Source organism: Calypte anna, chromosome 3 (assembly GCF_003957555.1).
Source record: "Calypte anna isolate BGI_N300 chromosome 3, bCalAnn1_v1.p, whole genome shotgun sequence".
Classification (NCBI taxonomy): Eukaryota; Metazoa; Chordata; class Aves; order Apodiformes; family Trochilidae; genus Calypte; species Calypte anna.
Genome location: NC_044246.1, coordinates 65,707,976 through 65,734,784, shown reverse-complemented (window position 1 = coordinate 65,734,784; position 26,809 = coordinate 65,707,976). Strand labels below are relative to the sequence as shown.

General features: G+C 37.6%; 1 protein-coding gene across 2 annotated transcripts in view; it reads right to left on the bottom strand.

Moving 5' to 3' along the window:
* The window catches only part of MAN1A1 (mannosidase alpha class 1A member 1), a 136,544-nt gene that overhangs the window by 31,088 nt on the left and 78,647 nt on the right, over window positions 1-26,809 (bottom strand). For both annotated transcript variants that reach the window (XM_030447126.1, XM_030447127.1), the window contains one exon: window positions 25,323-25,417. In XM_030447126.1, the coding sequence (XP_030302986.1) occupies window positions 25,323-25,417 (95 nt within the window). The remainder of the gene's footprint in view (window positions 1-25,322; window positions 25,418-26,809) is intronic.

The window sequence follows — 26,809 nt, the reverse complement described above, 5'->3', positions numbered from 1 at the left end:
AAATGTTTTGCAACTTATTTTCACTCAGTTATTTTTTCAGAAGCTTCATTGTCCCAAATGCCTGGTAAGATGACAAATGCACTCTTCAGAAGAGACAGATAGATGCTACCACTAGGAGAGGAGAGCAAAAGGAGGCCAGGTATGACACTAAGCCTTCCTACTAGCTGCATTCCTTTATCTTGCTTTCTTTTTGTAATTTATTTGTCATTGTATTTTAAAATTTTCCTAGGCTGATACTCACTACAAGTTGCATTAATTTTCAGTCAGAAATCTGAGTCAGAAACAAAACTCCTTTTGTATGCTTCAGAAAGGAAGGGAAAAGCCACAGTACTTAAACTTGTTTGATATTCCAGACCAGTACCAAAATAATTTCAGTTTACAGGGAAATAATAACTACTTTTATGAAGATACTAGTCACTACTAATGTATCTCAAATAGTTGTATCTAAAATAATGTTGGTTTTCTACTTAAAACCAATTAAAAAATCTGTAAAGAATTAATAGAATTTAAAAAATTATTTCTATATTATAACCACTGTTGTAACTAGTATTATGTAATCTAGTGAAATTCCAAGAGAAGACCTCAATCTGAAAAGCACATTAAAGCAGGACCATCACTGGTTCATGATATTTCCCATTTATCTTATAAACGAGTAGCAAGTTGCACAGAATCTGAAATGCAATATATTGCAAGATGATTTTGGTGGATTACAATACAAAAATAAATCCAGAACAGATTTCTGCAGTACTGTGACATGAAAAGGAAGCTTCAAAGTCTATGAATCTTCCAGACCTGGCCAAAGAAAACCATATAGGCAGTGAATTAGGCATATTGTGAATTTGTAAAATAAACAAGTTTAAAAAATGCATTATTTTCAGAATTTCTGTCATGAATGTAGTACATATCAAGTTTTTATTTTTTTCTCTGCCATATTTAAGTGCAGTGAGAAAAATCTCCAGCATTCTCTTTTGGCAGAATTGGTCACTATTTCTATGGATGACATTTTCTTAAACGTCTTCCTTTTATAAAGAGTCAGTAGAGCTACATAATGGTTTAGTCAGTGCATTTCTAAATATATTTTTAAAAGATTAAGTTGCTACAGAGCCATGGATGGCACAAAATATGTCAAAATGCTGATTAAAACTTAATTGCTTTCAGCATTTCCTAGGCAAATGAATGAACCCAAACCCAAACAATCAGTATGTTCTAAATATACTTTGTGACACACACTCCAATATAAAAATAAGTAAATAATGGGAAAAATATTTCATGGATACTCTAGTTGCATATAGTGATCCCCTAGCCAAGGGAGTCACTCTAGCAGTCTAAAGGAGAACTTCAAAGGTCAGTTCATGCTCTATTTAGGATTGTCACATTTGAAAATGCTTCCAGAAGAATTTTTTATTTTGCCTTGAATTGAACATGTCAGTGTGTCACAAACATAAATGAAGAGTGACTTATCCAGAAACCAATGCTGATCGTTAGACACACATCTTCTGCTAGTAACTTGCTAAGACAGAAGGCAAATCCAGTACCACAGACTGAACTGGGGAAGCTAAGGGTGGTGTTCTGTTGATACAGTTCACAAGAGGTTCCCTTCCCAAGGACACAACATATGGATCTTGGTGTAAAAGCCTGTCTGCACAAGCACTGAAATAAATCATTTATTTGTTAATACATCAAAGATCTTTAATGTGCTTTTGTTTCCCCCATACCTGGCACAGCATCCATAGCCTTTATCTGACAGAAGACAGGAACACAGAAACCCCAGGTTTGCCTACACCACTGGTGCTCCACTCTTGCACCCAAGTCTAGTGGTGGGAGCTGCCAGGACAGCACCGTGTGGGAGAAGTTAGAAAGGGCCCCTGGCAGGGCTGGCACAGTAACTGTGAATTTTTAGCCCCAGTAGCAATTGCAAACACCTTGCTGTCCAACTCCCATTAAATGATAATTAACTTTTTGTACTCCTATGTGGTCCTTATCTCCCCATCCAGACAGCATCAACCAAGGCAGAAAGACTCCTGCTGGAGTTCTGAATTTTCCAGTTTCTCTTTTCAGTGAAAGGGAAAATTATTATAATCTGGTTATGCACCTCTCACACAACGTCTCGACAGCTGGAGATGGCAGAAAAAGAAACTTTAATAGCTAGCTAGTCTATGTGGCAGTTTTTGATGTCTTTTATTCTTCTATAGGAATAAAAAAAGGAGAATCTAAAAAGGCAAATGCTAACAGCTGGGTAGTTTTTCAGCTGTCACAATGAATGTGCAGCTATTGCCCTTGCCTAATCACTGCCCAGCTGGCAGCTTCCTGCTCAGCTGAGCCGCCCTCTCCCAAGGCTGACTGACACCACCAATTACCTGGTGAGGTGATTTCCAGGGGATGCTGACTTAGCAGGAAGAGGCAGACAGGGAATTAGTACCAGAAACCAGCAGCATAAAGACTAACAACACAAGTGTTTACTCGGATTTACAGTACGATGGGGAATAAAAAAAATTCTACGCTGTAACATCAGACAGAATACAATTTTTTTTTTAACTGTAACAAGTGAGATAATAAAGACATATAGCCTCAAGAGCTTTTAGTTTGAGGGCATTAATTTTGTCTGTTTGCCTAGTCATATGCAGCATTAATATATGCTGATCTCTGGCCACTTCAGCTCTGCCAGTACAGGAGATGCATCCATTTGTATTAGAGGCCCAGGCTGGAAATCATCATCTGGCTGGAAATTAGAGTAGGAGAAGTAAGATTACTGCGGCTGACTGGTCATCGTGTGAGAAACTTTGAGCACAGCCCTGAAAAGATGTTAATATAGAACAGATCTTAAACCAGAATCCCTGTTTTTCTCCAGGAGATCCTTCAAAGGCCATGTTATGTGGCAAATGTTCCAAACCAAACATTAAAGAGATGTCTGTAAAAGGGCAGGAGAAGAGGAAACAGACTCCTGGCTTCCACTGTCAATTTTATGAAGACACAGAATAGTTCTGTGGTTCTTGAAGATTACCAGTTATTTTAGAGACCCTGCAGTACCTAAGAACATCAGTTGCACTGTCTGTGGTTACATTTATCAAGAACAAAAGTTATGTTCCTCTCAGTGTTTTTGCCTGTCAATTTTGTAAGGTAACCTACCCAGTAACCTTTAAATATGACCTAGAATGGTCACTATTTTCTTACTGTTCTTGCAGGTGGAAGGGGTTAAAATGCTCAAATATCATGGAATGCTATCACGTGGGCTGATCTTCCTCCAGGTGACTATCCAACAGGCAATATCCCTTGAAACTGCCCAGAGCAGCAACAGACTGAAGAGCACTATTAATGTAAAAGTGGGCAGGAGGCAGAAGGTGCATGAGGTATGAAATGATCAGTATGAAAAGCCCGCGCTGTGGCCTCTGACAGGACAGGTCCCCACTGCCTCTTCCAGTTGTGGAAGATGTGCTGGAGAAGTGTGCGTATAAACACACTGAGCTAGAGACTTCTGTCTGTTCCATGTCCAAGTTACAGGCCATGAAACCCTACCAAGAACTCTTCATTCAGTAAAAGAGACATTGTTCCAAAACTACCATCAAACCCACTGCCATAGCAGTGTGAAAACTCACTCGAACTCACCTCTGTGGTGAAAACTACTTGGTCATGATTAAGTCGGAGTAATAACCAGTCCTGGAGAAATACTGAAATGAGTGGACAATGCAAACAGCTGCAGGTGGAGAACAAAATACCAGAGACAACCACACCAAAGAGGTGGCAATCTCATCTGCCTCTGGAGAGCAGCAGAGAATAAGCAAGGGCCAGTGAAATTGCCTGTGGGAAGCTCACGCTTTACTCTACACAATGCAGTTTGCCAGCTGCTTAGAATAAAAATAAAATGCCTCCTCCACAGGCTCTCATCACCACCAGACACCCGGGGATACCTCTTTCATGATCTGAGACATCAGTTTTGAACATCTGGATCCAGTGATACTGTGTCTATTGATGCTTAAAATAATCAGAGTATTTTATTCTCACCAGTCCACTCAGACTGCTGGGGCTGCTTAGTCTCTGTCAAATTCCTGCAGCATTTCTCAGTGGAAAATATACTGAATTTCTTTAGGAATTTACTAGCAGGGCTCATACAAACCTTTCCTTATGGCAGTCTGCCCTGAGACACTTCTCGCATGACTGGCACTCTAAAGGGCCATCAAAGCTCACAGAGCTGTCACCCTGCAGCAAACAGGCAGAGCAGCAAACTCAGGCATCCCAACCCACACGGAGGGGTGTGAGACAGGGAGAGACAATCAGTAGCCAAGCAGTACACGATCTGAAATGTCACTGTAAGACATGTCAAGTGCTTAAAGGTAATTTTCAGTGTCACCATGTACAACTGTACTTGTGACTGTAATCATTCCTGATAAAAGTTATCTAAGCACAGCACAGACATAGCTACATGTCTCCCACAAGACACTAATGAAGAAACTAAACAGTTCATGTTTCCTATTACTTTATGCACTAAAGGTTTAATTAATCAATTTCCAAGGGCTAAAAAAGCAAGAGGGAATACAACACAACAAAGCAATGCAAGAGATAACAAGGACCAGCACAGACTACTTTTAATCAGGTCTCTGAAGAAAAGTGAAAATAACAGGAAATGAAAATTCTTGAATAGAAGTCTACAGTTCTGCCATTCATGTGATAACAAGTTAGATGGTGTATAAGATGAAGGTATTAGAATGAAATTCCCCACTGTAGCATCTGAAATAACTTAGTGTTAATGGCACTCTAAAAAAAACCTCCTAAACCCAAGCAAAGACCAAAGAAAAAGCCCCTCTACTTCAAAAAATAAACAAAAAACCAACCAAACAAACCCCACTAAAACCCAACCAAACAAAAAACCAGCAAACAAACAAGGCAAGAAAAACTCCAAAACCTTCTGGTTCTGAGAAGCCTATGGAAAACACCTTCTTAGAAGATTCATTAGGAAGAAAAATAATAACTTTTGGAAGAGTCCATGAAAAACACCATTTGTGTATGTTTTCTTCCTCTCTGCCATGCCTTTTAATATTAAAAGACAAACTAACTTTGTTGAAGTATAAGGTTTACTTCAGATCTTTACATTTCACATTAAATAAGGCTTGTTGCCTTAAACCACCACTGCCATGGCAATCAGCACTCTTGATGTACTTTGCACAGTACAATCTTTCTGGTTTATGTCACTTTTCCAACATTCAGCTCTTAGGGTCATTTGTTTTTCTGCTGAGGATTTGCTATAAATACCCCCTCCACTCTGATTATTTCATTAACTTCTAACTTCTGTGAGTTTCAACATCCAAATTACTTTGATGAGTATGGAGACGTTTTTGGGGGGTGACTAGGTAATATAGAAACAGTGTGAAGAATTGGGGTAGAACCCAAACTTTTTTCTTTTTGATGTGGTTTTTGCTATTTTTTAAATGCTGCTCTTCGTTTCTGTCCCCACAACTCTCCTGTTGCTCTCCTAATCAACTTCCATTTTACCAGAAATCCTTCCCTCCACTGCCAGTCACTCGAGGTCTTTCAGTTGTGTCAACACAGCCTCAAGTGGAATGTAAAAAAATACATTTCTATGATGGAAATCCTGCAACAGTGGCCATCTCCTGTATGAGTTAAAGACACAAACAACCCAATCAAGTATATTAGTGTACTGAAATGTTGTGAATACAGTGGCTTCTCTATCAAAACAGCAGGAGTCACATTTTGAAGGAAAGCTGCTACTGATCTTCTGGACAGGACAAAATCCGAATCTTTGGTCTTTTGAGCCTGACGAGGGCTTTTTAGAGAAAGTAAAGATTGAAAGCATCAAAGAAACAGATGGCAAGTGACAGGCTATATGAAACTACCCACCCACTAGTTTCCACTTTACCACTTCCCAACACTAATTTTATGATACATTAGATTGTCCTAATCTCAATCTCAGTCATTTTCAATTTACTTGTATCACTGGTTTACCCAGATCATACTCATTCCTTATCACCACATGGTAACTTTAAAAACTGTTTCCCCTCTCTTACTTTTCTGCACTCAATTAGTTTTTTTTAGCTTCTGGTGTCAAGAAAATACTTTAAGTGGATTCACAGTTATTTAAGTCTCTCAAAGCATTTAGACACATTTATTGTCTTTGTTCTTGCATGTGGTACCATTAAATGTTGGAAGTATCAAAATCATTACATTAACTGCATGGCTCTGTTATTAAAAATGATTGGATGAGAAGTTGCAAAGGCCTGTTTTAAGCAGTTTTATAGATAGCTCTCATTGCAAAGAGCCTATGCCAAAGGCTTCCTGACTGACAGTCAATTATTTCTCCTTTTAATAGAGCTGTTGGATCAATATTGTTTTCAGACATTGGACAGCTTGTCACAAGACTTGCAGCTGTGATACTTGTCTGATACAACATCAACTTATAAATGCCATAAATTGTACTTGCATATGCATTTACAAATATGACTGTAAATTTAAACATGTACCACACAGACACCACTGCTGTCGAGGGGAAACCTCTCCCTTCAGTATCTGCTTTCACAGATGCTGTGACAGCTGTAAGACACACTACTGAAATGGCATTCTGGTTCACTGAAAAGCATAGCTTTTCCAGATAAAATATCCTGAAGTAGTCTTTTTCAGACTAGTGCTGCTAAAGACATAATCTGTTTTGACAAATGCTTTATGAAAAGTATAAATGTCCCCTTTTTCCACTCTGCTTCAGTCTTCTTTAACCACACATCGATGTGCCATACAAATCTATTTGTTCTGGGATCAGATAACATTTGTTTTTCTCAGTACCAGTCACTAAGGGCTTGATCCTTACTCAGCCAGCAGGAAAACCCCTGATGGCTTCAACAGACACTGATCAAGCATGAAAATCCTGCAACTGTCATTAAAATTATTGAAGGCAGTATGAATACAGGGGATCACTGCAGGCTGACAGAAACACCAGTATCACTGTATAAATCCCTTCTATTAACACTATTTGGATTTGGGAACTGGTTCTTTCTGGGAATCAGCACCGTAATGACAGGTTGTTCCAGTTTGTTTTTGCAGCACTTGACACGTTTGCTTATGCACAGCTTTATCCTTCAATGTCCCATAACCATTTGAAAGTCAAAATTAAAGTCAATTAGTAATATATAGTCAATATAGTCATATTAGTCAATAAAGTCACTTTAAAGAAGTACTCACCTACATGCAGTTTATAGACTCTTTTCCCCTTGCTTTCTACACTTACAGAAGATGTGTATTATTCAGTATAGCCCAGTAAGTTAAATAATACAGAGTTATTCCTATTTTTCTCAAATGACATTACTTTCAGGTCACACCTGGCATGTAGAAGATAACTATATTATTTATCAGTTTCTGATTCTGAATATTATACTTATAGCTCAAATATAATGTGATAGGGTTTAATAAACATGAAATATTACTTTTACTGGATCACATCTTTATAAATTTATCAGATATGCCATTGTTCATGTGTCAGGGAAAATCAGCTAATAGCTAAAGTATGATCTAATTCATTAACTAAGATATGATTAAATAGCAATGATTCCTACTGTCTATCAGGCAGACAGAGAGAAAAAAACCCAAACAAACCCCAAACCAAGCTCGGAATCTCATACACACTCAATTTTCACTTGAGGGAAATGTTCCCATTAGACTTTTCCTGTGGTAGAGTCACAATTTTTTTTTTCTCAATTATTCTATTGTGTTCTGACAATCCCAGAACTTCATCTCTCATCTACTTACAGTTACTTCAGACAACAAATACTTTTACACAGTTGCTTCCCACCTCACAGATGAGCTATATTTACCAGAAACCAATGATGCTGACTAACTCAGACAGCAAGGCACAGCCCAATGCAGCTTAATTCTCAGATAAGCATTAAGAATTATGATCCGAGGCAATCTGATTATACCACAAAGAGATGAAACAACAGTAGGGAAAAGAGAAATATTACCATGAAAAATGAGTAAAGTCCAATTAGGTAAGACTTCTGTTTTTAAAGAAAAAGGAGATTTTTTTTTCCTTCTTTTTTTTTTTTTCAGTAATCGATATTTTAAATTCTAATACAATGATACTTTAAATTAGTGAATGTCCTGAAGAAGGGAATTAGTTTTCCATTCAATTATGAAATTATTAAATAAAGTTTTAAAAGGCTGAAATACCTCTACCTCAGCAGAACAGACAAAAGAGAAGTACCAAACATTTCTTCCAAAAGTACTTCTTGAAAAAATTATCATAATCCATGTACTAATACTCATGATCACACTTAAGATATTCCTTGGAGGATTTTGTAAACCAGATTATCAGATAATAAAGAAGCTGACATCAAGCAGGCATATAAGCTTTTCACAACATTAACAGGGTTTTAATCAATACAATGAGAACAAGATAATAAAGGATGAAGTGAAATCAGCATGAAAAGAATTACTATTTAAAACAACAGAACAAACAAAGGCTTGGAAGAAAAAAAAACCCTGGAATATTGCTGGAAATGTGTATTCTTTCTTCTGCATCTGCTCATACTATTTCATTAACCACGTTGAAAAAGCTTCTGCATATTAAACAATTTACACAAGGTGACAATTTTTAATTTTCATTTTAAATTATCAATTAAAACAATGATGCTATTGTTTTATAAAGCATTTAAGAAATTCAGTTTTCTATTCCAAATCAAGCCAAACACCTGGTCAAAATATTTAATATGTAATGTAGTGGAACAGAGCGACCAGGTGCCTCTGATCATCAGGAAGTGGGTGTGAGCCGCTATCAACTCCACCTGTGCCCAGTCAGGGCAAGGCCCCTATGGAGCATGTGCAAGACCATGGGGCCAATAAATAGTGAGGCTCACACCCACTGAGGCAGCTCATTCTGGAGCTAGTTGAGAGAGTGGCTGGTTGCTTCCATAGCAGCAGACCATCTTGCTAGTTCCTCGCTGTGGGCAATAGACTCAAACCACATCCTCCGAGTCTATACTACCATATTGACACCTCGATCTCGGACTAGAGACTCCATTCCGGTTACATTTGGTGGAGAATGCGGGCAACATAAAGAAGCGGCAGTGTGAGAAGCTGGCAACAGGAACATTATCCCCGATTTGAAAAAATGCCTGGGCTAACACTCTCCCTGAAAGGTATGACCAGCAAGCTCTTTGGTTTGGAAACCCCTGAACAGAGGGAAGCCAAGATAAGGATTCTCTCTTTGGAAACCCCTGAGCGGAGGGAAGCTAGGAGGATGGAATCTCATGGTATGGAATCCCACGGAGGAAAAAGAAAAAAAAAATATAAAAAAGTAAAAGTAAATAAAAGTAAAAGTATGGAATCCCACGAAGGAACCAGAAACCCATGAGGAACCAGAAATCTCTTTGGAAACCCCTGAGCAAAGGAAAGCCAAGAGAAGGATTCTCTCTTTGGAAGCCCCTGAGCAGAGGGAAACCAAGAGAAGAGCAGAAACAGGAGGGAGAAGAACAAAAGGTAGAGACTTTGTGAAAAAGTGCCTGGGCTGACATTTGGTTGTCTAAGCTAGGGTTAAAATCCTGTAAGTTATAAGTGTATTTTTGTAAAAAATCCTGTATGTATGTGTAAAAGTCCTGTACTCGGGGCCCCCTCGATGCTCTTAGCTGAGTGTCCTGCGGGGCCCGAAGAAAAATCCTGTATGTCTGTATTCTGTGCACCCCCTCGATGCTCTTAGCTGAGTGTCCCGCGGGGCCCGAAGAAAAAATGTGTATTTTTGTGTAAAAAATCCTGTGTGTCAGTAGGTATTTTTGTGTAAAAAATCCTGTGTGTCAGTAGAAAAAAAAATGTGTATGTTTAAAAATCCTGTGCAAAAATCCTGTATGTTTGTTAAAATGTCTGTAAGCTAGGGCAAACTGGGAAAGCTTTAAGAAAAAAAAAAAAAAAAAAAATAGGGGGAAATGTAGAGAAATAAGATAAATCAGGTGCCTCGAATTGCCAGTGAGTGGGTGTGAGTCCACCTGTGCCTGATTAGGACAGGCCCCTATTGGGCATGAGCAAGGCCAGGGGGCCAATAAAGGTGGAACATACACCCACAGAGAAAAGCTCAGCTCACTCTGGTGTGAGGCATGGAGAGGCCAGCAGCTCATCGAGCCTCTGGAGCAAGAAAGGCTCCTCCCGCTACGCTTCTACCCTGGAAGCGCTGTGTGGTGGCTGGAGTCCTGGAAGAGACCAGCAGCTCGTCGAGCTTCAGGAGCAAGAATGGCTCCTCCCGCTACAATGTAACCTCTCACTGTTTAAATGGCTTTAGTGCAAGAACCTGTATTTTATTGAGCTTTTTTCTAATTTTTATTTTTAGCTGTAAACATGAATAGTATGACATCAAGTATCTTGCAGGGATCACCATGTATGAAGTGACATACTTGTTCTTCATCTAAAATGAAGACCTTGTCAGGACTGAAGTATATTCTGGATAGATATGGCATATTGGTCTAAGTAAGTATTTTTTACCAGGTGTACAATTGTCTTTTGGGTACCAAGAAGAATGAACTCAAAAGTTATAAAAATAAACTATTTATAAGTCTCTTACAAGTCAAAGAATTATCATTACTATCAGAGTTGGAAGGGACCTCTAGAGATCATGTAGTACAACTCCCACTAAAGCAGGAGCCCCTAGAGCACATAACACAGGACTGCATCCAGGTGGGGTTTGACTATCTCCAGAGAAGAGCACTCTACAGCCTTCCTGGGCAGCCTGTTCCAGAGCCTTGTCAACTTCACAGTAAAGAAATTTTTAAATGGAACTTGCTGTGTTCCAGCTTGTGCCCATTGCCCCTCGTCCTGTCACTGGGAACTACTGAGAAGAGTCTGGCTTCATCTTCCTTGCACCCACCCTTTAGATACTTGTAGATACTGATAAGGTCTCCCCTCAGCCTTCTTTTCTCCATGCTAAAGAATGACTTTAAAGAGAGTTTAAAATTATTTACTTCTTGACTTTGATTATATTACAAATATAGGAATATGAGAGCAACACCGTGGCGTAAGTCAAAATTATCAGAGTAGACAAAGAAGTGGAGATGGCTCCCTGTTTTCACTCCCATCTCTTGCCTAAGGGTAGATTTCCATCAGGTGTCCTTAAGGGCCAGCAACCAGAGTCTGAATTGTCTTTGATACGTGGGTAAAAGTAGAGATGGAATATCTAGATAGACATATAGAGGCTCCTGTCTCCTCCCCTAACAGATGAGCATGAAGAATAAAGAATTTGAATGAAGAACGAATGAATCTCTTTTCCAGTTGCTAAATCTATGGACAGCAAGAGGTCATTTTCTAATCCTGTGAAGTACCTAGGACATGTTTTGTCAGTACACGAGTGATTAACAGCAAAGCAATCCAGCTCACTCACAGAAAGCTATACAATTATATATTACCCAATTTCATTAAATGAAAATGGTAAAAATAAACCAGTTGTTTACTTCAGTGAGGCTCAAGAGATACTGAAACACAAAGACTCCCACATCAAAGAACAAAGTACTGATATGTTATAGAATAACACAAAAAACCCCATGAATGTGATGGTGATGCCACAGCTTTGTCCAATGTTTTCTCTTGTTCTATTTCAGTCAGGGAAATAAGTGTAAGTGATGGTGAGTGTGTACCAGAGCTGCTCTGAGAAGACAGGTATTTTTGTCTAAAAAATATCTCTTAAAAACACTCTAAAAAAAAAGGAAAAAAGGTCTGGAAAACTAACAAAGCTACTACCTAGGATCATAATTTGCTAAAGAAGAATTCCAAAAAGCTTGTAGAAGCAGGTGCTGGGAAGGAAGTTTAAGCAATGAGCAAGCTGGTAAGTGGAAATGAAAACAAGGGATCTTGGGGTATATGGCATAGCTTCCATGTGAACAGATAAATGAAGATGCTGAGAGGAATACATTACCAGCTCATGGAAAGGCCCTCTTTGACCTGCACCCAATAGTATCAATAGTCTTCTTCCACACATAAAAAAAGGGGTAAAACTTCCACCAGAACTATAGTATTTAATTTCCAGGATAGGCATAAGAGAAAATAAGAACCACCCCAAAAAACTCTGAATAGTCAAGACACAGTAACACCAGAATCAGATTCCTTAGAAAACAATGGAGTCTCCATGTTGTAGCTCTTGAACAGCTGGCTAGACAAACATCTGTCTGAGATTACTGAAGTGAAGATTAGGTGTTCAGAATTGGAATATATGGGTCTATGACATGACTTCTGCCTTATTTTCTGTGATTCAAATTCTGAAACCTCCCCCAAAACATCTGATAAAGCAATAGAAAGCTTATCATACATTCGTGATGATTTAAGCTTGTTTAAAAATGGCAATAAAAGATTTAGAGCATCCCATTCCTGTTTATTTTAGGGAGGAGAAGAGAACCAAGTAAAACCCATAAAGAGCCCTTTTCAAAATGTTATGGTATCCCTTATCTAAGTGTCTGTGTATCATACAAAAATTGGGCAGCTTAGACTTCATTAAGTGGAGAAAAAGAAGCAAGTTTAAACCACTTTCCAAAGTTTAGCTACTCAGAAGCAAGCCTGTGAATTTGTAGTGCTCATGAAAACCTTGGACTCTAGTAAACCTTAGTGAATACTAAAATAAGAGATTTAAACCTTCAAAGACAGGTCAGAAACCTATTAGCTGTTAAACCATTGCTGACTAAAATACAGCTAAGCAAAACTCAGTTCATTTACGAATGAAATTTGGATAGAAGACAAAGAAAATAATTTATGGCCTCAGCAGAATGCCATGACAAGAAGTGAAACAACATTTCTGAAAGACTGCACACTGTAATGTCCATTAGAAAACATTAATTTTGAAAGAATTAAAATCAAAATGAAACACTCCTAAAATCTTCTTTGCTTCAATAGATTTAATTATCTGGAAAGTATGTTGGATGACATAAAATGGTGAACCTGAAAGGTCAGCCAGAAAGATGGACATATTTGCTGTACCAACCACAATTTGCTGGGATATATTTAAAACATGTGAGCCTCACCACGGCTAAGTATTGAATCAAGACATTTACAATAATGGGCCTTTGACAGACTAATACTCAATTTTTCTTATGCTACACAGAAACCACACAACATGAACATCATTACAAGATATATAGCATATGGATACCATTAAATCTCGATTATAATGAATACTTGCTCATTTATTTCTTTAAGCACTACTGCAAGGAATGTAGCAGCAGTTTCGCAGATGTCAGCTGGAAATAGTAGCATTTCATTTAATTTGCTGAAAGATTGTTCCCTCCTATTAACTCCCTTGTAAACATGTGTCAGTGTTATAACAATAAAAATGCAATTTTTTAACGTGAAACTTGAACCAATGAAGGCAAATTTTTGGAACAAACTGCTTAGCTGGCTCACCAGCCTCTTTTTGTTTCCTTCTCATGAGCTTTCAAACTACCCTGCCATTGTGCCAGATTCTTTTTGTCTCTACCCTCTGCTATCTGGATTCCTACCTGTGACATTTGTGTGTCTGTGGCATTTGCCACTGGGATTTTATTACTGCTTCTTGGTGGGCAGCAGATAGTTTAATACAGAGCAAAGTGACCATTCTGTCTTGAAAAATTATATTCAATTATACCAAAGCTTCTAGGCCAGGTCCATTAAGTTTGGTTATGGAGTACTACAGCAAGCAAGGTCTTCTCATCAAAAAGCAGCAAACACAAGGTTACTATTTTTTTTTAATGTGAAGGTTATTCATTTTTTGATGTGACATTAGAGCAAGTGCATCCACCTAACCCAGCACGTAGAAGACAGTCCATATCAGCCAATAGGACCAAGAAGCCAGGTTGCATCTTTTCCACAACACAAGGATATGGTTCTGAAATCATCTATTTTGTCAGCACAGCTCAGTGCTTTATAACACGGGATATCTTTTAGTTATATTTTGTCCTATGCATCTGCAAACTAATTCTATAATGTGTGCTCTGTGTCATTAGTAGTATCTGGTAGTACATGAAAACACACAACAGAAGTGTAGCTTTTGATCAAACTGATTTACAGTACTGTAATATCTAATTCTCATTCTCCAGACAGCTGCATGACATGTAACTATTTCTTATTTTACCACGTGCATAAATGTTAATGGATGCTCATGGAAGCTGTGTTTCATTGATTATGAGTGCAAAGATAACACTTTGGAAATTTGAGAAAAAACACTAGAAAAGCCTAAGATACCAACAACATGGCTTGAAGCAAACAAAAATAATGAAAATATGAATTGTTCACAACCATGTGTCTAAACAAAGAAAAATAATACAAAAGGAATTGTTTGTATTACTAATTCAATAAATTGCATTGCTGCCTATTTATTTTGAAATATAATCTGATTTAATAAATGAAAAATTTTTGATACAGTGAACAATATAGAATATTTCAGGATCCTAAACCCACTGATATAACAGTGGCTGTGATACAGAAATTAAAAGATGGCATAAGATGGTGAACATCACCATGCAGTATTCACAGTCATTAATGTCAGCCAACAATCCAACTTCCCTGTTCTGTTCTTTGTGACTGAGGGTTTTTTTAGGTGGTTTGGTTTTTGTGGTTGTTTTAATTTTTTTAAAAAACGATCCTGTCTCTTGGAGTTATTAATTAAAAAAATCCTAAAATGAGATCTGTCTGAATGTTACTCTCTACCACTAAAACAACCAAATTTCCTCGTAGATCCTTTACAAAATTCTAAGGCTTTTATTTGATTAGAGCCTCACACACGCATACCCTAAACCCAATCCCTTATGTATTCATTATTGCTATGGAATAACCAAATCTTTTAAATTGTGCTTAAAATCTTGTCTGTCTCTCTGTTCAGCTTGAACTGGAACAAAACAAAAGATGTAGAAGGCTTGACTACACTTCAGGCATCTGAGACGACTGTGACCCCCACACACCCTGAAGAACAAGCATGTCAAAAGTGCCAAGCAAGCGTCTACTTTCAGGCTCTTTGTATTTATAACCATAAACACCATGTCCAAGAAGTGGAAGACCTCAGTTCAACTCTACTTCAGCTGAGAAAGTTCAAACTCATGCCTGCTAAAGGAATTCTCTCATTCCTGGAGAATGTCTTTACTAGACAAGAAGCTGCTCTGGGAAAAGCTTTCAATCTTTTTCTCCTGCTGAGACTGTATCACAAAGCAACCAAAAGCGCAGATTCCCTGGGCTGAAACCTCCTGGCCTGGGGTCTCTCAGAACACCTTCTCTAATGCATTCCTAATGAACATTTAAAACAACAAAAGCCTGTTAAAAGAAGACAAGCAAGGCACCAAAAAGCCTTTTGTAACAAAGCAGATTTTTTAACCCAGCTATTTACTGACAGTGTAAGAGGACTGAATTGTTTGAGACAGTTTTCAGAATGTGATTTACACAGATACTTTGTGCTTTTCCCCATTCCACTATTAAAATAACACTAAAGATAAGCTTTATTGATGAGATTACAATGCTTTGTTCACTGGTGTATTTATGGAGCTCGAATTTTATAGTAGCACGACCAGTCAGACTGCTTAGAAGCATTTTCTCTTATCAAGTGCTAGGATTCTAATTCTGATTTTTGTTCTGTAGGATTTGATTTTCTAAGAGATGAGAGGCACTGAGTATGAGGTGATCCACAAGTACCTTCACACCTCATAAAGAAGGCAAGGACACAAGCACTCCCCCATTCAAATCACCTTGTCTTGCTCATTCAATAAACCTAGGAAGTTTCTATTTTCCCTCTGTGTTTCTGAACAACAATTATGGATAGGTTATGAAAAATGGAAACTAATATGACCATTACAGTAATTGCATCGGTTAGCTTTAATAATTTGTCACAATTAAGTCAATAAGAGTTTTAGTAACATTGTCATATTAGTTGATTAGTTTTTGAAAGAGATTATCCTAAGAACTCTATTTAATTAGAAGCATCTCAATTTACAGTGTAGATTAAATTCTCAGTAGCATTTTAACATTATTTAACACATGCAGGTCAATTACCAGTAATCACCGTTTCATTCAACTGCTTGATGAGAAACTACAGTATGACACTGGTAAATGATAAAAAGGTTCTAAAAAACACAACTGAATTCCAGTCCTAAAAGATACAATTGAACTTCAGTGCACATTATTGTAGTAAAAGTCCACAGTTAACATCTAAATTGCTAGAACCATTATGAAATGGAAAAGATCGTGAAAATCTGAGCAAAGATTAAAACCCAGTCATCTACCTTGAAAGAGATGAAGTTAATTTGTCAGGACTGTGAAATCACTGAATTGCACTAACTGCACTCATGGCCAGCTGCACATTAATTACCAGATTAGAAATTATAATTAATTTTCTTAATATCACTACACTGCTTCTCTTCCCTGAGTTAATAAAAACAGATTGCAATCAATCTTTATTAACTCATGGTGCAGAACAGAATGGCTGTAGCTATTTCCATATGTGAAAAGCACTGCATGCATAGTTCTTGGTGTAATACCCTGCCTACAAGCTTTCTCTTCTGACATTTTAATGAAGTGTTGTAATAGGGCAAATAAATTATAAATTATAATGTGACTTAATATAGCTAGTAGAAAGACACATAACCTTAAAAATGAATTATTTAAAAAATCTTTTAAATTACAAAATGCAGAGGTGCATAGTATTTCAACATCTTTTTAACTAGAATGGAAGTCTTGTAGATGGATTGTTGAAGGACTTCACTGCTGAGACTTCCTAAACTACTTCATCAGCTAACTTTGTCATTAGGAACCATCAAAAGTGCTACATACCTGGTGGCCTTAGCAGAGCACAAATTGCAAGGAACTTTGAGAACTAGTAAAGGAAAAAGCCTTTAGAGAGATAGAGGCTGAAACTCATCAAGAGTTCTGATTCTACTTATGAGCATTCAGTAATAAACAACGCAAAGATAATTAATACAGCATTCCAACAGCATACATTTTCCCCTATCCAAACCTGTATTAGCACCAAAAGACATTTTTATAAAAGGAAAGGATTATTTAAGGGTTCTCTCATGACGAAATGAGAACAGAAAAAAAATGAATTCACGGTTTCTCATTTTCCATTTATGCCCAAAAGATGTTTTATTTCTCCAGCCTCACTACTGCTTAAGAATTATTTCTTTTTTTCGCCTAGTATTATGAAATCATTACTTCCAAAGAGCAGTAACCTATTTTATTCCAAATTAAAAGAATTCTTCTCGAGGCCAGGCTAGGTATCAAAAAAGGGAAAACTGAATATCTGGTGGCAAATGAAAGCTGATCATATTTTGATTTTGTTTGTAGTTTTGTGGGTTTGTTTGTTTTTGTGTTTTGTTTGGTTTTTTAACGTTCCTGAAATCTTCCATGAGATGCTAAAACCCACATAATTGTGTACTTGAGAGAAACCACAGCTAGGATAAGAGATTTTTAAATCTTATATAGCCTTTAGCAGCAAAGCCAAGTGCAACCTTTTTTTAAATTTCTCCTTTCTCCCAAAGTTCCTGAAAGCAGCCCAATTTGCCTTACACTGCATACATCTGTTTGTGCACATCTATAATGAAAAACAGATTAAAAAGTTAATATACTTAGAGAAGTGTCTTTTTAGTGAGAAAAAGAAAGCAAGCAATCTGTGAAAAGAACAGTAGAATTTCTTCGCAGTGATGGTATCTGAAAACAGAAGTAACCCATCTTCAGACACATTATTTTAGGACAATCTGAATACAGAGCATCTACAAACAGTAATCACCTACCTAAACTACTGCTTATTTTAGAATCTGAAATAGTCTTCACTTTTGATGCAAAATCAGGTTAAAATCTTGTTTCTCCAGTTTAGCAATGCTGGACAAGTACCATATCCTTATGCATATTACCACCAACAATTTACTAACACAGTCAGACTACAATGCTTGGTAGATGCTCAATCCTTCTATTTACCACATCATATCCACAACTAGAGAAGAGAAAAGCCCCAACAACCACTGGAGCAAAAGTAAGTTTTAACTATCAGAAAGCAGACTGAGCTGATACAATTTTTCCATACTCCTCACTGTACATCTTATGTCACTGTGTTTCAACCAGTGGTTAATTTACCACCAGACTGGTAGAAAATTTGAGGTACCTACTGGTGATTAGGTGAGCTTCCTACTCCCAATTCCTTCTAGACCAAAGCACAAAATAATGCAACCTGCTTATCTTGACTCATCTCTCTCCCCCCTCCATGAAGCCAAAAAATTTATGGTAGCTGGGGAAGATTTTGGACTCTAAAAGGAACATGTGTTGTAGAAGACAGAAAAATCCATGAAGTGAAGAGCAAGACCTTCCTGTTATCAGCTGGATTCTATGAGACTGTTTTTCCAAAGTTTTGTTTTGTTTTATAAAAGAACACTACCTGTTGTTAGCACCATGGAGATCTAGAAATTGTTTGCAATCATACATTTTATGCTGAGGAATCACAGCAATAACACTCCCATAGGGTTTTACACAGATAAGTAGTACGATAATTATGCATTTGTAAGTATTTATACTCATTTTACAGTGCACTAATGAATTTGGGACTAGCATCTCTTTTCTGTAGCTATAAAGAAAGCACTTGAACTGACAAAGATTTTGCAGTAGCAATAGTAAGGTTCCAAATCCTTCCTGTGTTATTGCCAGAGGTAAATGTAAATTTGTGACTTTATGTAAACGTAAATTCAGCTTTACAATCAAAAAATCATGGTTTATGTTGAAGGGACCTTAGAGATCATCTACTCCAACCTCCTTGCCATGGGCAGGGATGCCTCTCAACTCGACCAGGCTCCTCAAAGCCTGATCCAGCTTGGCCTTGAACATCTCCACAGAGAGGTCATCCACAACTTGAACTGAAGCTGCTGTTTGAAAAATACAGCTTGACATTATGGTTTATCACAAAAAAAGCCCCATTATTCTTAGTTTTTGGGGTTTTTTTTTTCCTGCCAAACAGATATGTTGCTGGAACTATACCTCACAGAATTTTTCTGATATTTTATAATGAAATTTTTTGCATTGCTCAAAGGCAAATCAGACACCACCATAGGTCAAACGTATCTATCTTGAAAATTGCACTGAGGTGTAACTCATACCTACAAACAGAAAACATGAATTTCAGTAACACTTTCAGACAATTAAAAAAAATGTTTGAACACAAAAGAATTCTTTATGGAAACACAAAGGGAAAAAAGGAAAACTGTTTGTTGTTTTTCTAAATGAAATTTACTTTCAACAGTTCACTTGATTCTTACTGACTGTGAAGCACCAAAGCAGTGCAGAACTGGTTGAAGCAAAGACACAGCAAACAATTTGCTGACTGTGATGTTCTGATGTGTTCTAAAACTATGAAATTACTAATCAGACAATATATAGCATGGTAATCTCAAAGTGCCCCAAACACAAAAACAATTTTTCAAGTTTCTTTTGCATCCAGTATTGATGCAAGAAATGTAAACTTGTTTATGAATCATGCAATGAATCAGAGGATTAACCATCACCTGAAATGGCAGTGCTTAAAACTGTGACCTTTGCTGAAATCATCCTTGTTACTATTTACTTGTTAATTCAGATGGAATTAACTTCCTCAAAAACTTAGTTCTTTCAATTATTTGCCTAAGGTCTTCTTTAGCTAATGGAAAGAGATCAGTATCTCTAGAAGGTAAATCATCCTATGCCAAAACATACATTTAGTACCAGACAAATAATTTTTAGACAGGTAAAGTTCAGCTAAGATTTCTCTCTTTCTATCCATGGCTAATATAGATCCACACTGTGATCCAAAAACTCAAAGTAAAAATTCTGGTTTCAAGGGCTCTGTTTTGCTACAGGGGAAATCTCAGTGCTCAATATCCAAATCCTTTTTGTTACTGTTGCCACCTTAAGTTATCACTTCAGTGGAGCATTTGCCAAAACTACACACACAAAGCCTTCACTAGGTATGCAAACCAGATTGCTTCTAGCTTTTTTTCCTTTGGTAGTTTTGACTCCTTCATCTAAAATTATGCCCATGTAAGACAAAAGTGATAAAATTAAAGATTCCAACTAAACAAAACTTCAGTAAGTTTTTCCTCTTTAGAACCACTTTAAAAAACAGATTTAATTTAGCCAAAGTTAGGAAAATTTGAAGAACAGGCTTTATTTAATTCTGTAGGTAATTCTGTTTTTTTTTTTTTTTTAACTTTGTTTTGAAATGTATGTAGACATTAGAGTTAACAGAGCAAACCAGAAAATTTAAATTAGCTATGATGACTGAATCTTTGCCAAGTGAGTTCGTGTTCAGTCAGTAAGACAAAAGCATGAACCATTAACTCTGCTAAAGACAATAATATCATACAATCAACTTCATGCTTAGGAAAATTTTGCAAAATTATGCAAAAAAATAACATTTCAGGTTTTTCTAATAGTGTAGGTAGGGTAATTAAGCCATCCAAAAACGTTTACTGAATGTACATGCTTGGATCCTTTATATTTCGAACCTCCTCAGTGCATTCAGATTCCTTTACAAATGATAAAGGAATATAATCTCAAGTATGTTGAGCATGATGATTTGGAAGAAGTCCCAGAACTCAAAGAGAACCATTTTATTATACACTAAAATTCGTTATTAGGGCTACTAGAGCTTTTCTAATGAGGTAGCACATTGAATACATTTTGAAGGCTACTTATTCCTCAAGTGATTTAGGCACAATGGGCCATAAACATGTTTTTAACCTGGGAATTATTTTGAAACTCGAACATATTTTCAAGCAAATTCTGTTGTCAAAAGACCAATACTTCATACCTTGATGGTTGGTTTACAAGACACATTTCCTCCTAGGTGGAAGGTGGTGAGAGACAAGCTCCTTTAAATGCCCACAACCTAAAATGCTGCCAGTAATGCCCCAGGAAAGAGCAACACCTCTGCCTATGTCACCCTGCCACACTGTGACATTTTAGCACAAAAGCCCTCTCCAAAACAGGTGGGAGAGAGCCATCCTGCTTTGCACTAAGGTCACTGAAGAGGAATCCTACCTGGTAGAAAAATTTGAAGCACCGAAAAATAAAAAAAACTAGAAGTGCATTTTTTCCTTTGAGGTTGTTTTTTTTTTGGGTTTTTTTGTTGGTTTGTTTTGTTTTGTTTGTTTTTTTGTTTTGTTTTGTTTTTTTCTCCCAAACAACATTTAAAAAAATAGACTGTGACATAACTCAAATATTCTGTGCAAAATGTGATAATTTAAAGCCAATTTAAAAATATTTTTAAAACCAATTATATTTGTTTTAAAATATCGAAAGAGGATCTTGCCTTAAAATCATTCTGACAACATCACAATAGCATAAATAAATATTGTGGGTTTGTCACTTCCTCAGTTACCTACAAATGACTAACTACTTTGTTCAATCAACTTAGCAAGACCTCTGCTATCTCATTGCATTAAATATGTCATGTAACATTGAATTCAACTCAGGTCCATAATATACATATAATCAATGCTAAAGTGTTAAAGACAAAAAATCCTAGGTTGACACTGGGAGTTGGTCTCTTTTCCCAGATGACTTTCAACAAGACAAGAGGGCATGGTCTCAAGTTGTGCCAGGGGAAGTTTAGGTTAGATATTAGAAAGAATTTCTTTACGGAGAGAGTGATCAGGCATTGGAATGGGCTGCCCAGGGAAGTAGTGGATTCTCCGTCCCTGGAGATATTTAAAAAGAGACTGGATGTGGCACTCAGTGCCATGGTCTGGTAACTGCAGCAGTAGTGGATCAAGGGTTGGACTTGATGATCTCTGAGGTCCCTTCCAACCCAGCCACTTCTATGATTCTATGATTAGTCAGAGTAAACGTTTTAGATTTATGTAGAGTAAATCTTACAGCTCCCTGTGGTTTGGTTTTAGTACAAATTAATCAGATTTATTTCCAACGCCTCCTTTCTGACTTCTGTTAAGCCTTTCTGACCCACTCCACCCATACCTCACATCTTTTCCTTCTATACAGAACTTCCTGTCTGTATATTCCTAAATGCTTACATCATTTACTTTTGTCACTGAGCCAGGGGAACAAGTACAGTATCCTCCTTTGCCACAAAAATATTTGCAAACAGGCAGGATGTCCAGAAAACCCATTTACAATATGTTATGTTTCCAGAAATAAAATCATTATTTAGACCAGTTGACAACTCCTTCATTACAGTCAGGCATAACTATTTTTCAAAACTTCAGATGCACTTAAAAGATCATATGTTACATTGATTCTTCATAAAAAGACAGGCACCTTAATAGTGCCTGGCAGTATTGCAATACAGCAGCACACAAGGGGTAAGTAACCTTCAAATAACCAATTTATATAGAGTAAACATTTCATGGAAAATATAATACTCCATAAAAGAAGGCTTCTAAGTTTCTTACTAGAAAGTAGTAATGTTGTCTTATTGGTAAAAATAAACAGATACATTTAAAAAGTTAAGTGAACCTATGAACATCATGCAAGCCAAATATTTGTTAGGATTATTTAACTCACTAAGAGTTATAATTTCAGTTTGTTTGTTTTTTTTTTTTATTTCTATGAATCTGAGAGGCGTACACACGCAATCATATTTCTCAGTCATAAATTACTTGGAAGTTGAAATGAAAATTAGGGGAAGGGAAACAAAAATTGCAGCATGAAGAGGCCAGATTGTCACAGCTTACTGAGAAGAAAAATAAAGGATCATGAACTAGTGGTATTTTAGGAAGCTGATATAGTTGCTGTTTTAGAAGTATAGGAAGATGATATACCTATACAAAGAATTTAGGTAATGGAGGAAAACAAATCAAGTGAATACATATATATAAGAGGCTTTGCCATGTTTTGCTCCTTATCCTCAAGAGAAGACTCAGACCTATCTAAGCCAATACTGCTTACATGCATTCTGTCTCTGCAGTGCCAGTGTTTTGAGCCAGAATAGGCAACTTTCAGCCACAACAGGCAACAAGTGCACATCAGTAGTTACTCAAATAAGCAAGTGAGCTGAAAAAGAACTTCAAATTTGGCAGTATAAGCAGAAATGAAAGACAGATGTTGAAGACGAACTGAAGATACAGAGTAACATCAAGAAATACTGAAGTGCAGCTGAAACATTTAGAAAGAAAGAAAAGGAAATCCCAGTACAAACTGCCAAAGTAACTGCTTAAAATGCACTTCAAAGACAAAAAGAAATTTTACAAACTCACTCAGGTATCTTAGGTGAAGAAGAGCACAGTGAATTTTTGTATATATTTGATATTTAGGGTCCACAAATGGACAGAAAGTGTCCCATAGTCACAAAGTAGTGAGGAAAGGAGGAGGATGAAGGAAAACAATGGAGAACAGAAAGAGTACAAGACTTCAGGTGGATGTCCTTGGTATGTAAGGATACAATCAAACACAAGCACACAAGTGTTAATACACAGAGGCACCCAAGAAGAAATCAGGTCTGGCTATGATAATATGAAATGAACAGAGAAAACAAACTATTTTGTGAAGAACATTTGCATAGTGAAACAAATACCCAGATGATCTGTTAATCCAGAAATAGTAATTTACAAATAACCTCTGATGCCCACAATCTATTGTGAGTTCTCCACTTTAAAGCATAAATAAAAATAAAATCAAATAAAATACTAATCAGAAATGAGATGCATTAGATCTGTAAGATATGAAAGCTTCAGTGGCTTAGCACTTCCTAAGCTTGGATGACAGCATATTTGTTTACAGACAGTATTATGGAAGAGTCATCTATTGAAGGTCAAATCTAGACAGATGCACAAGGATTCAGAATGAATAATCAAGAACTGAGCATTTAATATAATTCTTCCTGCCACAGGAAGGGAAGTTATCTTGACAGAGATCCTCTTCCACTTTGTTGCAAGATAAAAAAATAATCCCTCTCTGTGTCATTGCTTGGCAGGGTTTGTGGCTAACATTTACAGTGCACCACAGCAGTTGTTAGGAGAAGCTAGGAATATCATAAAGACCACAGAATGTGAACTATTTGTAAAAAAACTTTGATAGATTGTGCAGATAAGCAGATATTTAAGTAAGGGCTACATATAAGACAAATGTTTAGCCTAAATATCTAAAATACGTTTACCTATACTATGCAGAATGAAGTGTTGCTGTGTTGTAATTAAAAATATTTGCTAGGGTTTTGAACTCAGAAGTTTTTCTAACAGCTTAAAAACTAATAACCAACAAACCTCAAGCCATTGTGCTACTGAACTTCTGCAGAATTCACTGAAGTCTGTTGAGAAGGAATCATTAGCATGCATGCAAGTAACCAAAGTCCATGGATAATCACCAAGCAGCAGCTGATCAGCCCCTTCAACAACAAGAGAGTTCAGGAGGCACAGAGAGCCAAGCAAGCATGACAATATACACCCCATGCTGGGGGAAAGGTGGGCCCATAAATACAGATCAGAGAACAGTGGAAGAATCTTACTGTCAAGGAGGGAATCACACAAAAAGCCACAAATGTGACACCAACACATGCACATGTGAAAATCTCCATGACTCACTTCCTGTGCAGGTGGTGCTGTGGTTTACCTGCAGTTTGGAGAACGCTGATGTGCCCTTATGAATACATCAACATACCCCACAGGTGTAACTTTCAATATTCTTCCCCAGGCAGTGTGGAAAGAAAACATTTTCTTTACCAGCACAGTACCACAAGCCTGAGGCAGGCCAAGGAATTGCTGACATCTGCCTGGAGTCTGATACTGGAGGCCAGGGGGACTTGAGGAGAGCAGGCATCTCTTACAGCAAACACACATCTCTCTGCAAAGGAGAACTGGCAAAATCATAGAATGGTTTGGGTTGGAAGGGACCTTAAAGATCATCTAGTTCCAAACCCCCTGGATAGGCAGGGACACCTCCCACTAGATCAGGTTGCTCAAGGCCCCAGAAGCAAAACCACTCCTTGGGAGAAGGTGCAAAACAGTGAGTCACTTGTAGCAGATATCACTCTGGTTTCCTGATAAGCTACTGAAAGATATGCTGATACTATGTTTGAGAACAGGTAAACTTTAAGTACATATGAAGTGGCTGGAAACTTGACTCTTTCATAGTAGCACATGTCCTTTGACCTTTAGCCTATGTATAAATCTAAACCAATGGAGAACTTCAGGAAAAGTAATGGGCAACATAAAAACTGATAAAAAACCGAGGCGCATAAAGTACTTCTGTATGCACTCTTGTGCATATATCTATATATATATTTCCTTAAATTTCCTAATTTAAACTGTGGAACTAAGAATCTTATGTCAACTTTTGCCTATCTGGAAAGACAAAAACTGTGCAGCAATTTTAATAGCTCTGTGTCGAAGACAGCTTCAATGTAACTTTTCACCCAAAAGCAATTGTTTTACCTCTTAATATTAAGCAATGCCCAAGGTATCCCAGTGGGGGTGTTGAAAGCGGGTAGCAGTTTCTCTCCAAGCTCCACTGCCTTTTTTCGGAAAACCTGGAATTCAAGAAGAAAAACAGCGTTGGAAAATGCATTGTTGTTCCCATTGAATTAATTTAGATAGAACCATAGAATCATAGAATTGGCTGGGTTGGAAGGGACCTCAGAGATCATCAAGTCCAACCCTTGATCCACTACTGCTGCAGTTACCAGACCATGGCACCGAGTGCCACATCCAGTCTCTTTTTAAATATCTCCAGGGACGGAGAATCCACTACTTCCCTGGGCAGCCCATTCCAATGCTTGATCACCCTCTCCGTAAAAAACTGTAAGTGCAATAAAGCATCATTGGTTCTTTACTGTAAAATCAAAGGAACAAAGCAGCACAACCCATTTTTCATTATAGACAGCAACAGCCCATCTCACACAGTGATGATACCCAGCTGACCTGCATCTGGCATGATCAGCATCAAACCAGAGACACCAGAGCAGTCGGAGCCCCTCTGGTTTGGGCAGAGCTGCTGGCATGCTCCCCACCATGCCTGACAGGCACTCTGGGGTTAGGTGGAGAGGCCACCAGCTGGACAGCTGCCTGTCCCCAGGGACACCCCCTCCCCCAGCAGTGGGGATGCTGCCACTGAAACTGCTTTTGTTGCATGAGGTTAAATTGCAGTGGCTCAGCATGCCACAGGAACCTGGGCTGGATTGCCACGTACCTGCCATGCTGGAAATGTAATGCATGGGCAATCTGTGGCAAAAAGAACCCCCTCGCACACCCACCAAAAAAAAAAACAAACCCACAAACAGCCAAACAAAAAACAAACCCCCCCCCCCCAAAAAACCAAAAACCCAACCAAAAAAAACCAGAAACAAAATATAAATTATATTTTTGCAGCACCAGTCTATAATAGACTCAGCTGCTTTACACCCAGATGAGTGTCAGTGCTACAATTAATCAAAAAACTTTCATATACCCCTATAGACAACCAAGACTTAACTGGTCACCAGCATATAATGAGTTTCAGATTTCACCTTAAAAACAAGCAGAAAAATCCCAATTGCTTAACTTGTGCCCACAAGAATGACAAACAATTTAAGATCAGGGACTTTTATGTTCAGAGGAATAGTTACAAGGCTAGAATAAAGAGGGTTTTGCTCTCCTTCAACTGCCAGCTCAACTCAGTTTACATTAATCTGACTTTCCAAGCACTGAGTGCTCCAATAAGAGAGTTTTTAATTAGAAGCAATCTTGTACCACCTTAAATATAGAAACCTATTTAGAGATTTCAATATGTGGATGTTCAAGGCCTATTTGCTTGGAATTACACTGGGATCCTGTGCAACATTGAAAGGGATTATCCCAGTTGTAGTAGCCAAAATAGTAAAGTCACCTTCATCGTTCTCTTTTTTTTTTAATAATGGATCCCTTAAATACTTTTTTGCCCCTTC